The 16,292-nt window shown below is 39.1% G+C and overlaps 1 protein-coding gene across 3 annotated transcripts in view; it reads left to right on the forward strand.

Moving 5' to 3' along the window:
* The first annotated feature begins 3,465 nt into the window (after positions 1-3,465).
* The window catches only part of Ptpmeg2 (Protein tyrosine phosphatase Meg2), a 520,977-nt gene continuing 508,150 nt past the window's right edge, over positions 3,466-16,292 (forward strand). Inside the window, exon 1 of one of the 3 annotated variants that reach the window (XM_076197078.1) lies at positions 3,466-3,602. In XM_076197078.1, coding sequence (XP_076053193.1) covers positions 3,570-3,602 — 33 coding nt within the window. In that variant the 5' untranslated portion in view covers positions 3,466-3,569. Of the gene's footprint in view, positions 3,603-4,179; positions 4,457-16,292 lie in introns of those variants that run through there. The other 2 variants (XM_076197115.1, XM_076197125.1) reach the window with 2 other exon arrangements.

Genomic DNA, 16,292 nt, shown 5'->3' on the forward strand with positions numbered 1-16,292 from the left:
TTTCACCACGGATAATGACGTCGTCGATGCCGTAGAGGTGTATTTGGAGGACCAAGACTCAAGCTTCTACGAAGAGGAGATCCATAAACTCCACGACCGTTGATATAAGTGTGTAAACTTGCAAGGGGATTACGTTGAAATATAAATGTATCAATTTATCATGAAATAGTTTTTTACCTTAAACCACGAATTTCTCAATCACCTCTCGTACATGTCAGAAGATTAATCAAAATAGGTTTAACCTTTCCGCTACCCAGGTTCCCCTAGGCTCAGAATAATTGTCTAAGTCAGTCATAACAGTTGTATAAACCGCATACAGAAGTGAAAGGGTTAGAAAAATAACAAATTTAAACCTAGCGAACGGCTATGATCGGACACAAGTGAACAAACATACACATAAATAAATAAAACAGCGTTCAGACCTTCCGATACAATTATCTTCGGTAGAGGCAGTTTTCCATCACATAATCACAAAGAAAGGATATGCATGCTCCTGTTTACCTATGCCTGTTCCCATGCTAGGACTGAACGTGCCACAAGAAAATCTGTTTTCTCTGGCAGTTCTATTAATATTAAAATTGGCCTTTTTCTATGAAACTGTGAAATAGAATTAATAAGCACGATTCTACATCCTACAAGATACTTTTTTTTTCATCCTCTTTTTAATTAATAAGTTCGCTACCGACGGGACACCACGTGCATGAATATCCTACCGGTAGCTGGACTTTGGAATAAAAAATATTTTTTCCATTTGGCACGGGAGGGAACGATCGAGAAGGCTACAACCTAGTGGTTTCATCCTGGGGTCGAATGGACCTCTGGGGAGTCCACAGAGTTTACGAATGGGGCTTGAAACTGAAACATAATAGCAGTTGGACGATTCTATCCAGTGTTGAAATGGTCTTCTCCAGAGGGCTGAAGAACATCAATGTGAAGGATGGGATACTTGAAAAGAGAGAGAGAGAAACCTTACCCTAACTCCTTAGCTCCCGAAGAATAAGAGTTTGGCAAAGGTAAGAAAAAAAGGCAACCCGATTCCAAAGGAGTTTATACAGTTTAAACTCATACACAGGCCCAAGCTTGGCCTCTTCCAGAAGACTACAGTAAGGTATTCCTTACTCAAAGCTCCCTTAGCTGAACAAAATCGCCCAGCATTGATTTGAGTGCAATCTCTAAAACGCAATACATGTGCGGATTATTTAATCTAGATAGCTCTAATTCGTGCTAAGAAATCTCCCTCAACTGAATATCAACGCCTTGCGTTGGTTAAGATAAATTTCTTAAATTCCATCAGTCTCAAGGGTTCATCCCTAAGATGACCATTGCCGTGTACCGGCTAAATGAGCTGTGTTCTGACCCATAAACGAATAGGGAATCCTCATAGCTGTGTACAAATGTCTGGCGGGTGCCACACGAAATAAGATAATCAAATCATATGCTAGACCATATAATTTTATTAAAATTCAAAACCATAACTCAACCTATTGTTATAGTAATGCCATAGTATAGGATTAGATATTTTAGTATCAGTATTTAGTATTAGGCAGTATTTTAGCATTAGCATAGTTTTTACAGCCATTTTTCATGATGACATCTCTTAATAATTCTAAAATTTATAGTTATACGTTAACTTCCATGAGGCTACTGTCGCACGATTTTAACCGACAAAAATCATCCTCTTACTGGGTTTGACCTCTCAGTATCGTACCCACGGGTAGGCTATGGGAAGCTTATCCCGCCAAAAGTGCTTAAGAAATTAATGACAATGATAATATCTTAATGAAATAAAATATCTATAATGAAGTCAATAAATATTATATATGTACTATCATATTTTGTACAATTAACCAGGAAAAACATACACTCTTTACAAACTATATAGAAATTAACAGAATGCACCAAAACCGCCCCATTAGAACATCTACACTCATTAGTGAAAAAAATCCTCCCCACAGAATATCACATTAAATTTATAAGTACACAATTCTACTGAGTCTACTGTATGCTAGGCCCTAACCCTGCTCAACCATCTCAAAAGTACGACCAGTTGAACGAAAAAATAAAATAATAATGCACGACTTACCAAACTATACTAAAAAAGGAAGTAATCACACCAAGATCACAAAAAAAAAAAAACAATCAATACAGACCCCCAAACACCCGACATGAGCCCCACTGAAAATCCTTTCCGTGATAAGTAAGATTCACATAAGCATGTTTATGTATAGGGAATCATCCAATGCAAGGAAAGTCCCATCACAGAACAGGGCCACAGAACCATACTGGTGTATATGCAACCATCACACAGAGGACACTGAGCATTTTTTCCATTGTCAGACAATAAAACAATTCCCAAACACAATATTTCTTCTTTGAGTGACCTATGGACCTATCCGGTGGCCGTTGACGGTTTACCTGGGAGCTGTACTACCGTAAATAGGCAAAACGCATTAATTAATTAAAAATATATATATTTTTCACAATTTTGTTATCTATGCAGACGAACCATATTCTTCAGGTGGGTTAATCTTGTCTCACCATTATATCAGGGTCTCAACAGGCAGACTGCATTAACTCGACATATTTTATACATTATTAGAAGGAATAACGCATTGACTACTTGCGGGAATCTAACGCCATAAAGTAACAATTCTGATGTCAATCCCCAGGTTTGCAAAACTACAAGATGCAGATGAGCATTGAACCCTTTACCATCGAATATCTCAAAACAAGGATTTTAGAGTTGATGCGGTCACGACATCGTGGATCTACAAGAGACATGGGGCAACGAATTATTTGATTGATTGTACAACAAAATTATATTGCATGTTTGTACAAGACGTTGTCGTAGAAATATCCATATAAAGAATAAGATCCCAAACGAAAGAAATACCCTCACCCCTCAAAAATGTCCTGGCTTTGGGCCCGCTTTTGTTAACAATTTCGCTGCGTTTTATTGCGTCTTGAGCATTTACGAGTAATAGGCTACTACAAGGCGAATTCATTCACTTGAGGGCAAACCCTTCTCACATCTTACAGGTGAATGGCCAATTAAAACATGTATTATTCTGAATTTGAATGGTTGATGATAATATGTTAGACGAATATTTAGATAAAACTACTTGGTTGAGACGTACGGAATTGGTGGGTTGTGATTCTACAATGTTCAATTTGGAGTTTGGGTTTTTCATATTTTCATCATAATTTAGAATGTCAGTTTAACATTCAAATCAGATTATTTTACACGTTTATTTCTTGCTTTGCATGAATAATCATGCAATATTGCAGAAGAACGAGATTACACTCCCTTGCAGTATCATAATTATAAACCTGCACTATTGAGTTCAACATGCCAGTTTATAGTGATTTTTAAAAAAATAAAATACAAAACCCGGTTTACTATACTGTAAAAAAAAATGCACCGTATCCTTCTTATCTCTGATTCTTTACAGATTTCGGATTATGAGAACCAAATAAGAACACACCTGAAGTAGACGAAAGGCTGTACGCACGGAGATTCCCGCAGTTCTTTTGTCTCTCAGTAGTTTCCGACGACAGGATGCCCCAAGATGGAAGCAAACCTCTCTCCTGAGGAGGAATTGGTAAGTAAGACAATATCATACATTAATACTCAACGTATGGGCTTGCAAAAAGTTTATTAGTGTGTCGTATCAAGGTTGTACATGTAGTCATAGCTCAGGTTGAATCTAGACGAAATGTTTAGGCAAGTGTCATCGGTGGAGACGGGGGTAGCTAACCCTCGGAGTTACTCCACACGTCCCCCCCACCCACCCCTTCTTGTACTTTTCACTTATGTCATTTCAAGCACAAAGTATAATCGTGTTTCAGGGGTGGCCATCATAGTCTATCATTCATCTGAATCGTAATGACATTTTTACTTTATCAGACGGGCAAGAAATTTAAGTGGGTATAGTTATGTATTTAATGTTAGTGATCACAAGGCGCCCCTGTCCACTCTACCAGATTCTATGCTGATACTTCCTGTTAATTATTTATCTTTATTTTTTCGATAAGCCCACCACTTTTTTATATTGTTATCTCGTGCTCCATTGAATGAAGTGCCAGATACTCTTTCTTGTCTTTATTTTCAAAGGTGTAGGTGGTACATTTATTGAATAATTTAGCAGTGGTACGATACGTACGGATGTGTAAAGTTTAGTACCTAAACAGCAGGAAACGTGAATGTTAAGTAGAAACGATGAAAAACTAATAGTTAACAGTGGGCAACGTTGGCAGCTGAAGTTGGGTAGATAAAACCACCCTGCCAGTTGCTTTAACAGAATCAGTCTGATATGGATAAGTTACAGTGGCTTAAATGAACTCTAGTGCAAAAGAAATAACAAAATCAGTGTGGTAATTGATGGTGGAAACATAACCTAAGTCGATAGATGAGTGAAAGGTACATAACCTTTCAGTGCACACAGAATGTGATCAGGTAATTATGTAATGTATCAACATTTGGCATGGCTAGAGTTTTGGTGTTTCTGATAGTAATTGATAGTTCTTGGTATTCCTCAAGGTTTAGCTTCACTTAGCTGTTTCAAAACTTGTTGGAATTGAAAGTATCAAAATATATTGTTTACTTGCAGCTGCTTAGTAAAAAGACAATAAGGTTAGGAGGCATTTTCATTTTGTTGTTTATTATATTACAAGTTGGTGACAATGTGCCCCATTTGATGAAAGTCAAGGCCATAATTATTACAACAGTACCACACTCAAGTCAAAAGAAGCTCTTAGTGTAGAGGTGGGATGACAGGAATTGGAGATGGGCAACAGGGAGGTGATTATCTTTGTGTCTTGCAAGATCACTACTATAGGCCTCATCCTTAACCTCTGTGTGTCTTTTTGTATGAATGTGTTGTGGGGCTGGTTATTATGGTATGTAGTTTACTGATGGTTCTAACTGTGGTCAATCTTATGCTGCTGTTGTATTTTATCATTTCATTTTTATTATGGTGTACCAGTGAAAGTTATTGCAGACCAGCTCCAAAATGCAAGGCTTGGGCAGAGGTGTGGGAGTGGTCTGTCCCCAGACAGACCATGGTGTTGACACCTGAACTTGCCTACAAGACCTAAAAGATATCTGTGTAGGACCCAGGGCCTTTTTCTTTCTTTTTCCTTTTAAAAGGTGGGGGGGGGGCAGAATCAATACAATTAGTACCAGTATGAGTATGACTAGGGAGGCCAGACATGTCCCAGTACCCCATACAAGACCCTTGGATCAAGATTACATACATATACCAAGGCTTTTTCCCCCTTACAAGGGAGGTAGCCAAAAAGGATCAAGATTAGATGAAAAAAAAATTGTGAAATGGATGTGAACCGTGTTCCTCGTACCATTTATCATACATAAATGATAATGTGGCAATAAACTCAACCTCTGACACCTATCTGGGCCAGTTCCAGGCAGACTTGAGCATTATAAGTTATGCTCTTAACATTAATGATGGTAGGTTTCACTTAAAAAAGTTAGGGTGGAGGTCAAAATAAAGCCCCAGGCTCCAAACCAAATAAAGCTCATGAGTAGAACACTTCTGAGGTTTTCATTTTGTCAGGTGGGCTGTTCTTGTGTAATGTGAGGGGTGAGTGGACTTTTGGACTTTCATAGAACTGTGCTGGTCTATGAGGAGGATTTTGGTTTGTGTGTAATGGTCTTGTAGTAATATTTGGAGCCTTATTTGTGGTGCATTAGTGACATAATTGTAATCATACTGGTCTCACATTTGCTTAGTTGAGTTCAAATCCCCCACTCCTCTCAGATTACCAGCAATGACCACCACCTGCCCCAACAGCCCAAGTGCCTAGGGCAAACTAATGATGGCTCCACAGCTGTGCGCCTCCTAGCTGAGGCTCCTCACTCATATTTTGTGGGGTTTACAGGATGCCATGTTTTCTTTATCACAAGATACCATGCACTGGGTGCATAGACAATTATAGATTCTGTGAGGTGTTTATATACACAGTGATAAGTGTTTCAGCAAGCCAAATCGTCTACCAGCTGCTGTTCTAATCGTGTTCAGTATATTTGCCTTTGCTGTTTGGTTATCAACAGTGAAGGCAATATGTATGTCAAGTGAGTCACTAGTCCAAGTATAGTAGGGTGTTTGTCCAGTTGGAAAGGTTAAGCATGTAATCTGACCATTGGGTGCTTCTTGGATTCATGCTTGAGAGGTAATCTTGTTACTTAGGACTCTTTGGGGAATGGAAACCTTCTTTTTTGTGTTGGACATAATCCTAGCTTGTTGAGGGAGATTTGTCTTTTCAGCTGCTATTTTGTTGTGCTGGATTTACATGAATTAAGAATATTACTTGTGCCCTTTTGAAACTCCACAAGTCGCTTCCTTACATCCTGACATCATATCCTGTACTACCTTCTTTGTGAATCTGTCTTCCAGGAAATCCTTTGCTCAGTCCAAGAGGGCCCACCAATATGCTCCAGTTTTTGTAGTTGTCATTTGATATACCAAATCAGTGGAAAGGTAGTTTTCAAATACACACTTGTTTCAAGCCAGCTGTGGTGCATAAGTTGTGAAAGTATAAATCAGTCCCCCTCCCCTTCCCTCCTATCCCATGATAGGGGTAGTTCAAACATTGCCAGTTTTGTGCCTAACATACTCTGGGTTGCTTGAAATTACTTTATTCAGAAAGATGCACCTTTACACATAGTCCTCTCAGTCCTTGGGCCCTCCCAGAGATCTCTTATGATTATTGTGTGTGCATATTTGTCTAGGACTGTTTCTGCGTCAGTGGCTCGAAATAGGGAGTAGTTGCTGGTTCTCAGCTATACATGCATGAAAAGGTGCAAGAAATTCAGCTGAAGTTGGCAGATATCTTGGTGCCCAGTCCATAAATCGTCAGTCCCCCAGGGCTGCACCTCCAGATGGAGATATAGGGGTTGACATGTTATGGGCAGCTCCACTGCCCATCTTGCAAGACTGCCACAAGGTGGTACCCATTATTGGTCCTTCTTTCTTGTAGCACATCAACATCTCTTGAATAGAAGTTCACCAGGTTCAGTATACATGATCATCCAGTTCAGAAAACAAATTGCCTGCCAAAATGTTCGTGCTCAAGGTACCCGTCGTATAATCCTCTTGTATAATTTAGCTTTCATGCTGGTCAGGGTCACTAGTCTATCAGTTTTAGGGTTTCTCCTTTTTGGAGGGATGTGAAAGTGATATTAAAACTTGTTAGACTGAAATTAGGAACTGTTATATAAAAAGTAATTTTCCCAGTTTTAATGACTGTACACAACACAAATATGAAATTTCAGGGAAAGAATATAAGATGTGGAAAGTTTTCATAGGGATGTGATGAAATAAAGTGAAATTCGTAAGGGTGAGTATCATGGCCATCTTCACAACAAAATTTCCTTCCACAAAAGACACCACATAAGGCTCATACTTAATGTTACATTGAATGTGTACCTTTGCTCCACAGCTTTTGGATGCAACAGACAAAATCTTGTGGTCTGGATATGTTTATATTTTGACATTCCAACTCTGAGCAGAGTGACTCCTGATTCTAAAACAGACAGTTACCCCACGGCAGCATAGTTTGTGCTTTGTTTAAATAATTGTGTACACTTTCATTGAGCTGTTCTAAACTTGCTTAATTTTTACTGAAGATTTTGCAATTGTGATTGTACAATTTATAACTGCTGTATAATTGTAATTGTATCCTCCAAGGGAAGTGTTGGTGTAACGAGAAAGAGAGAATATACATGTTGCTCAGATATTTGATCCAATTAAGAAGTGAGTAGGGTCTCTCAATCTCTATCTTTCTCTCTCTCCCTCCCTCCCTCTCTCTCATCTCTCCTCTCTCCTCTCTTTCCACAAAGTTTGCAGCAAAAATAATTTTTGGTGGTTTTGCAAACAAATCTGCTGCCTTTAAGTTGAGGAAATGTATAATGTGTGGTTGAGAGCTTTAGATAAAGCTCTCTAATAGCACATAGAGAAATGATTATGGAGTTAAGGTGTGTGGTTTTGATGTTATGCCAGCTGCTGAGAAGCTTGCACAGCATCATGATTCTATAATTGACAGTGTGTATGTTGATGTGGCTATGTCACCACTGTTTTTGTTGTAAATATGGCATATGCCACCACATATTTAAACTAGGATAGTTTGAATCTAGTAACCAAGAGTTCCCCATTTGGTACTTCAAGTGTGAGTTGCGAATACCTGTATTGAATTAAACAGGGATTAAGTTGAATAAGCATTCTTTTGAAACTAATCTTATCAAATAATTAAAAAATCAACAGAATACAGTATGTGAAACTGACATTGTCAGGTAAACGAATATCACATGATACCCATACTGAATGGGTAAACAGATATAATGTGGCAATGTATCTGTGGCTTGGTGACCAGATTGATCCAGTGATACTCGAGATGCCACTTCACATTTCCCTCTGTTGGCCCAGCTCCATCCACTGAGCAGGGTCCTCACCAGCATGCCCCATTTTCCTCTAGGGTATTTCTCCATCTTTTGTCAAGGACCTCTGCAAGGACATCTTCCTTCAGGTTGTCCCAGAGTGGCTTTCCTAAGCCATTTTGAATCTGTACCTGCGACATGCCTTGCTGATCTCGCCTTGTGACCTATTTTTGCTTCAGTAGTATAAGGTTCTTATTATTGAGACCTTTGATGGTCTTGCAAAATGGATTGCACACTAATTTAAGCTGGTGATGTAGAAACATTCTCACACATACAATACATCCATCCATCCATCCAACATTTTTCTCAGATATCTGTGGAGCTGTAGATTTCCAGATGATGAAACTTGATGCAACAGTTGTTGTTATTGTTATTGCAAGGTGGCTGTGTCAGTTTCCTAAGCTCTTTTGTATTTTCTCTACTCTCTGCTTTCCATAGTGTACGAGACTGTTATTCTTCTTCTTGTGGTATTTTTATATACTACCAGCCAGCATTTTCCTTAGTCTGTTAGTACCCAGGATTCACAGCCATACAAACAATTTTACCTGCTGTTTGTTTTCTTATCCAGCTCTTTCCCTTAATAGGATATTGCCAATGCATCCCTGATGGACCGGGCAAATGGGACCAGTGGTGCGGGAAGGAGATTAAGTAGTAATAGTAGAGGAACTACAAAAGTTGTAGAGAATGTGAGAAAACGAAATGTGATGCAAATATCAATAAAAGGAAAGTACATATTAAAAATGTGGAGGAAAAGGAGCCAAGGAGAAGTTGTAAAAATCAATAGAGAGTGAAGATAGGGTCTTTTAGATATTTAGTCTCTTTACCAACAGACGTAAGCACAAATAAGGAAATGGAGCACAGAAAGCTGAAAATGAGTAGCATTATGAGTAAAATAAATGTGGGAGGGTAAGAAAATGACAGTTGAGATAAAAGTGTATTGTTTATAGAGAGATCATACTTGGTTATGGAAATGCATTTTGGACATTGGCACCATTTCTACAAAAGAAGGTGATAAGAGTTAAATGCATTGTGGACATCAGTACCATTTCTACAAAAGAAAGTAACGAGTGGAGTCAGTTAATCTAATATCCGGAGTCTCTCTTGCAGGAGATGCAAAACTCTTAGGTAACTGACAACAGCCATTGAACTGGCCCACATCACTCAAAAGATTTTGTATTGTCCTGATAGGGTGAATATTATTATTAGAGCAAATCAGACAAGAAATAATGGTCTCAAACTGTCAGAAAGTAGGTTTAATTTGGAAGTGGATAGAAACAATTTTGCCAACCGTGTAGTAAATGAATGGAATAAACTTCCTGCAGAGGTAGTGCAGCATAACAGTTTGAAGTTAGAATCATTTAAATAAACACCTAAGTAATATGCAGTAATGCCTGCCATTTATTTGATTTTATTCATTATTATTTATTTATGAATTGTTTATTATAGTTTCTTATAATTTATCTGTTTGTTTACTATTATCTATTTATTTAATTTTTTATTATTATTATTATTATTATTATTATTTTTTTTTATTTTTTTTTTTTTTCCACATCCAACCTAGTTATGGACCAAAAGGTCTCAAGTTGGCATGCTCTCCCTTTGTAATCCTTTGTAACTAGAAAAGAATGGGAATGTACAATAAAAAAGATACAGATTGAGGAGATGGACAGAGCCCCCTAATATGGGTGGGTGAAGAGAATGGAGGGGGCAAATGAGTAAAGAATTTAGAAGGCACGTGTTGAAAAAGAGGAAGACTGAAAACGGGATGAAAGAAGATCGTGAAGTGGTGAAATTGTGTAAGAGTAAATAATAAACAAGAAAGGAAGTTGTAGTAATGGATTTAAATTTGACAAATTTAGATTTAAGAAGGAAATGGACAAGAACTGGTCAACCAGTAGAATGGTTGATGAATGGAATCAACTTTTAACCATGTTGTGAGTGCTGAAGCTATTGGTTGTTTTAAGAAAAGGCTAGATAACTTTATGGGTGGGTGGGCATGATAGGTGGTAATAGACATGGAACTGCCTGGTGTAGGTCTTATGGTCTCTTGCAGCCTCCTTCATTCTTATGATAGAAAACAGTATTAAATGAGAGCTCTCAATCAAACCCTTGTAATTAAATGTTTGAGTTAGGGGGGAGGGATTTATATGTACACATGGGATGCACTAGTTACTTTTTCCTGCAGACAAATGTAATCAAAGACTTGTCATCCTAAGCAGTGTGGTCTTTGGCAGATAGGATGTGTCTAAACAGGTGCCTTTGGAATACCACAAGACTACCCAAGATCTCTCTCTATAAACTTTAACCGTATTTCTTACACTTTTTCACACATGGGGAAGCTAACAACTGATGACTGCTCTCTTAGCCTACCACCTTCAGCCGGTGGCATTGAAACTATTCCTATGTGGAATAGCTTAGGTGATATAGCTCTAGCTCAAACAATACAGGAGTTCAAATCTGAATATGATAATTGGAAACCAAAGATATAGATTAAGGTGGAACCGTACATGAATTTGAGTCTCTGTATGTTAGAAAATTAGAGAATAGAAGACAGGACCCAACGAGCATTGCCCCTTTCTTGTATACTACAATTAGGTAAATGCACTCATACAACACAGACAGCAATCCAAAGTTTTTTCCCAGAGAGGTCTTTGGAAGGTTTCAAGAATCATTGATAGCCATTGTGGAGCTGCAGGTTTTCCACAATAATTGATTGAATGGGAGAGAGCAACAGCTCCCAAAACCATCTCTGTTGCACACATGCCCTGCAACACTTACTTCCAAATAAAATGAAGAGCCCCCCCAACCCCCTAAAACTCTAGAACAATCTACAATGGTAACATCATATCAAATACCCTCTCTCCACAGAAGGTAATAGTTGGCACTGTCAGCATTATCAACTGGTCCAAGCACCACAGTCAATAACTACAATCTTAGCTGGAATAAGAAATATTGCATTCTCAAGCCTACAGTCTTGCTAACAAACTTGATCCATATCTAGATGAAGTGGACCCAGATTTAGACTACCCAAGATTCATTGTCCTGGAGTCTGACCAAAGTAAATGCAGTACCCCAGGCTCACTGAAGCCATCACTTTATTGGGGTTGTTTGTCCGAATGGAAAGACCAGCTGCAGTGAGATATGCGTAATTGTTCAAAAAAGATAGTTTGTGATAGTGCTTTGGCTTCTAGAAAAATGTGTAATATGGTGAAGTTGTTATCTGCTGTGCATTACTCAGCCATCTTTGGATGCACAACCCCAATGTAGCGCCTGGAGTATTTACTGTAATTGATGACTGCACATACAAAGTTTGAGGACAACTGTGGAAATTCCAATGATTGTTGCTCCAAGGAGAAACCTTAAATATAATAGAACTAGAATCAAGAGCTCAATATGGCAGTCAAAGCACTAAGAACCCTGGCAGACACCACAGTTCAAACAACACCATAGAGAACATTTAACACCAGTGTGGGAGTAGTCCATACATCACCCTTGTAATACTACACAGAAGAAGAAATAAAATAATTGAAAGAATAGCGAGACAAAGCACTAAAAGTATGCAGAGTTAATTGAACCATGAACAGTGCAAAGACCAATCTCTCTCTCTCTCTCTCTTCTTCTTCTTCTTCTTCTTCTCTGAGAGCTGATCTGACTTTAGAATTAATCTGTTTCATAATTATGTTACTGGGCTTTGTTAACTGGTATGTTTGAAATTACTGCAGTGTTTTGTTCATTAAGGAAAATAACAATAGCATGACCATGGCTATGGGTAGCAGCGGTAACATCCTATCCATTAAAAAATGTAGATATCTAAAAATACTGTATATAAAGGGGATCCTTCAAATCTGAACAGAGGGCCTACTATCAAAAATAATATTGTAGTGCTTCTGTCTGTCATGGATAAAACTGATACAACTTATTACAGTAATATGTTTTTAGGGCTAAAGATATGGGCTATATATTTATATATTGTGGGATTGTAACTCAGGGACTTCTTTCATAACTGCAGAAAACAAAGGCAGTTTGTAAGATTGTCATCACTCGTGTATAGGGAAGACTTGTTTACATCCACCAGACCTGATTATGAATGAAGCAGTCACCTGGATTTCTAATCTAACTCTACCCTTCCTTACCAGAGGAAGAGAGCTTAGCATCTGCCACATTGAAAGGACAAGTGCCACCTTGTACAGGAAGGGTTAATCAAGATGGGTTTAAACCCTTTGTTGGCATACATTTTCAGCTTCCACTCACAAACCCTCCCAAACTACAGCTTCATTCCATCTTCAAATTCAGCTACGAGTGCAGTGTCATCACAAATGACTGACTCCTCCCACTTCCCTCTACTCTCACAAAATCCAAACCCCTTCTTAGCACCTTCACATTGATTTCCCTTACTGCCCCATACAGTGATGATGATATTACACAAGTCATGGTGCATCCCCACCTTCACCTCGTACCTCTCACTCTCTCCATTCCCTACCCTCACACAAGTTCTATTACTTTAGACTACCCTCAATATACTTACCCCTATCACACGCATCTACAACATCCCATAATACCTCTGTCAACCGAGTCATACACATCCAAGAAATCCCAGAATTTGTACTTGCCTTTTGCCAAAAACTTGCAAAATCTTGCTACAAAAAATAATGGGCAATTGTGGTAGATTGGAGGTAAAATTAAATGGTGAAAGGCTGAAGGAAGTGAGTTGTATGAAACCAGGAAAGGAGGACGAGTGGGTTGAGATGAATTATAGAGTAAGGGAAGAACATAAATGTCTAGGGTGAAGGAAAAATGTGGAGAGAAATAGTTATCTGGAGATGAACACAAAGAGAAGACTGAACAATGGAGTTATTGTGACCATGGCACTGTATGAAGCAGACTTGGAATTTGAAGGAGACAGGAAGGTTAATATGTAAGAGATGAAATGTTTAAAAAGTATTGTGGGTGTCGTGAGGATGGTTAGAAAGGTGGAGGGGAGCCAGGGTTGAAAAGAGAACTGGCATGTACCCACCCTTCACCCATCCCCATACCCATCTAACACCCATTTGTTGTCCCTTTTATCTTAGCTCCTCCTGGATGAAAAGCATCTCGGTTCCCAGTCCATTGCCCAGGTCAGAAGCAGTGCAACAGGACACAGCACCTCCACAGCAAGGCCTGACAGCTGAAGATGCTCTACCCCCACTGTTTCATTACATGGTTATCCTCTTGTTTCATTTATTAAAAGATTTACAGAGACAAGAATAAATTCCTTTGGACCATGTCAATTTATCATTCATAACCACTCGCACCTCTTCCCCTCTGTGCCTGAGACATTCCCTTAATACCAAATGATAATAAAGTTAATAGTAATGATTATTGTTACCTTGAGTTTCACAATAGAAAACCTGCAACCCCACACCCGTTGGCTATAGTCTTTGACCCTTCCAGCAGATCTCTCTGGGATGAAATTTTGGACCGTGTTGTTTTTGTGTGGAACTGTTTCTATGTCATTGGCTAAAAGTAGTAGGAGTGGTGCAGTTGCCAGTTCCCCATATGTGAAAAAGCATGAAAAATAGTTACAGTTAATAGAGAGAGATCTTGGGCCCAGTCCAGAGACTGTGTCAACCCCTCAGAGCTCCACCCCCTGACGAATGTGAGCGGGTTGACAGGTTTTGAAAGAGGGCAGCTTCACTGTCCATCTTGAACAACCATCACACACAAATACATATTGTTGGTCCCACAGTCATTCTACTGAAAGAGGAAAGCAGCCTTGGGTGGCTATGTGCTTGACTCCTGTGAATTGCGACTGAAGTCTTTTCGAGACGAAGCAAGCTGAAATGTACCTCACTAAGAGTAACATATCAAGACTGGACTTCAGTTGATCCTTTTTTGAAAAGACAGAATGCAAACTTGTTGGCACTAAGGATATGCCAGAACTTTTCTCAACCCAGAGCATCCATCATTGGAGAAGCTTTTTTTTTTTTTTTTTTTTTTTCCCAAGGTGATTTAGGATGGTGTACCTCCTGAAAACCTGGTGAATCATGATGAAACTAACTTAATAGATGGACTAAAGTTGTGGTATTTTGTAAATAAAGCATCTGGAACATGCAAGGACCCTAGCAATCTATTTCTACGACACAAAAGTATTCCAAGTTAAAGTGTCATTCCGTGCCTTTGATAAAGGAAAGCTTAGGTTAAAAAAAGTTAAAGTAAGCTTGCATAATCATACATTTTTGGTTACAATTATAAATCTATTCATACATGTTTTGATTTTTTGTCTTTGTAAGAACATTTACAGAGCAAATAATTTTTTCCACTATTGTAAAGAAGATGAGGTGACTCATTGACACTAAAATGTCACAATGAAGGTTTTGTGTGAAAAAGATACTTTGGCTTCTGGCAGTACATGCCCATTTATTCAGGGTGCCAATATTCATCTCTATGGCATCCCCATAGAAGCAAACCGGTTCTGTTCCTGTTCTTTACCAGGTGGCACCTTTAGTGTGATAGTTGCCATGTTATGTTGTTCATCACGTTGTCACCACCCCTAGCCAGTAAAGAGGTATTGCATTTACTTGGTTTTTTTTTTTATCTTCATTTTTATTATATATATATATATATATATATATATATATATATATATATATATATATATATATATACATATATGCAATAAAAACAGTAGGAACGTGTGTTCACAAATGCCTAAGTAACCACTAACGAAGCAGAGCGCTTTCGTATAATTACATCTTCATTGCTGGATGCAATTATACGAAAGCGCTCTGCTTCATTAGTTTACTTTTCCTAGTGGTTACTTACGCATACATACACATATACATATAAATATACATATATATATATATACATATACATATATATATATATATACATATATATATACATATATATATATATATATATATATACATACTCTCCCTCTTCCCCTCACCCCCCCACCTCCAACCACACACACATCGCAGTACTCTTCCATTGAGTCATTTGAATCATTGTGTGCAGGCCTTCTTATGGCCAGGGAAACTTGTTCCTCGTATGGATATGTGAACTTAACTACCGCGATATCGGTACACATGGACATTGTGCTCAAGCGCACGCGCACACGGCATGCTTTTGTGGATAGCATTGGGCGCGGAAAGCTTGAACTTCACTGCAAGCTGTCACTGCCCCCCATGAGCAAGGAGATAAGTGTGTAGTGTAAGGAAAGTCTCGCCATTACCCGTGGATCGAACAGCACGAGCTCTCTGACTCTTCGGGGAAAGAAATGTCAGTCACGAGTTCAGCACTTGATCTAATATAATGGTGGTGAGGCGGGCGCGCGCGCGCACACACATACACACACACGATGTAATGGTGCCTTGCACAATGTAAGCGTTCAAATAACCTGCGGTTAAGTTTAGAAGTAAATAAATTAAGAGAGAGGATGCGTTAGGGTCGTTCCCGTAAAACCTGTGAACGTTAGTGTGTGTGTGTGTGTGTGTGCGTGCATGCGTGCGTGCGTGTGTGTAGGCAGAGAGAGAGAATGAGGGGAGGGCGTGCCAGTTGAATTTTCGTCCACAAGGACGTCTTCATAATGGAGCTGCTTCTTCGATTTGGTAGCAGGGGGGGGGGTCTGTCAGTGCGCCCCAGGTTGCACCTGACCGGCTATATTCCAAGAAGAGGAAACGAGCAGGTATTTTAAGGTCAAGGAAAGCTGCTCCTCTGCTATTTTAACTCGATGCCAAAGGCTTTTTGCGCCATGCAGGTGATGGTGATGAAGTGAGGAGGAGGGGGGGGGGCGCCCTGAGGGAAGGCTCGGGCAAACCAGCTGGCTTTAGAATTGGGGGCATTGTTGCCGCTG

The sequence above is a fragment of the Oratosquilla oratoria genome, chromosome 1, assembly GCF_046742065.1.
Source record: "Oratosquilla oratoria isolate Oo_2021 chromosome 1, ASM4674206v1, whole genome shotgun sequence".
Lineage (NCBI taxonomy): Eukaryota > Metazoa > Arthropoda > Malacostraca > Stomatopoda > Squillidae > Oratosquilla > Oratosquilla oratoria.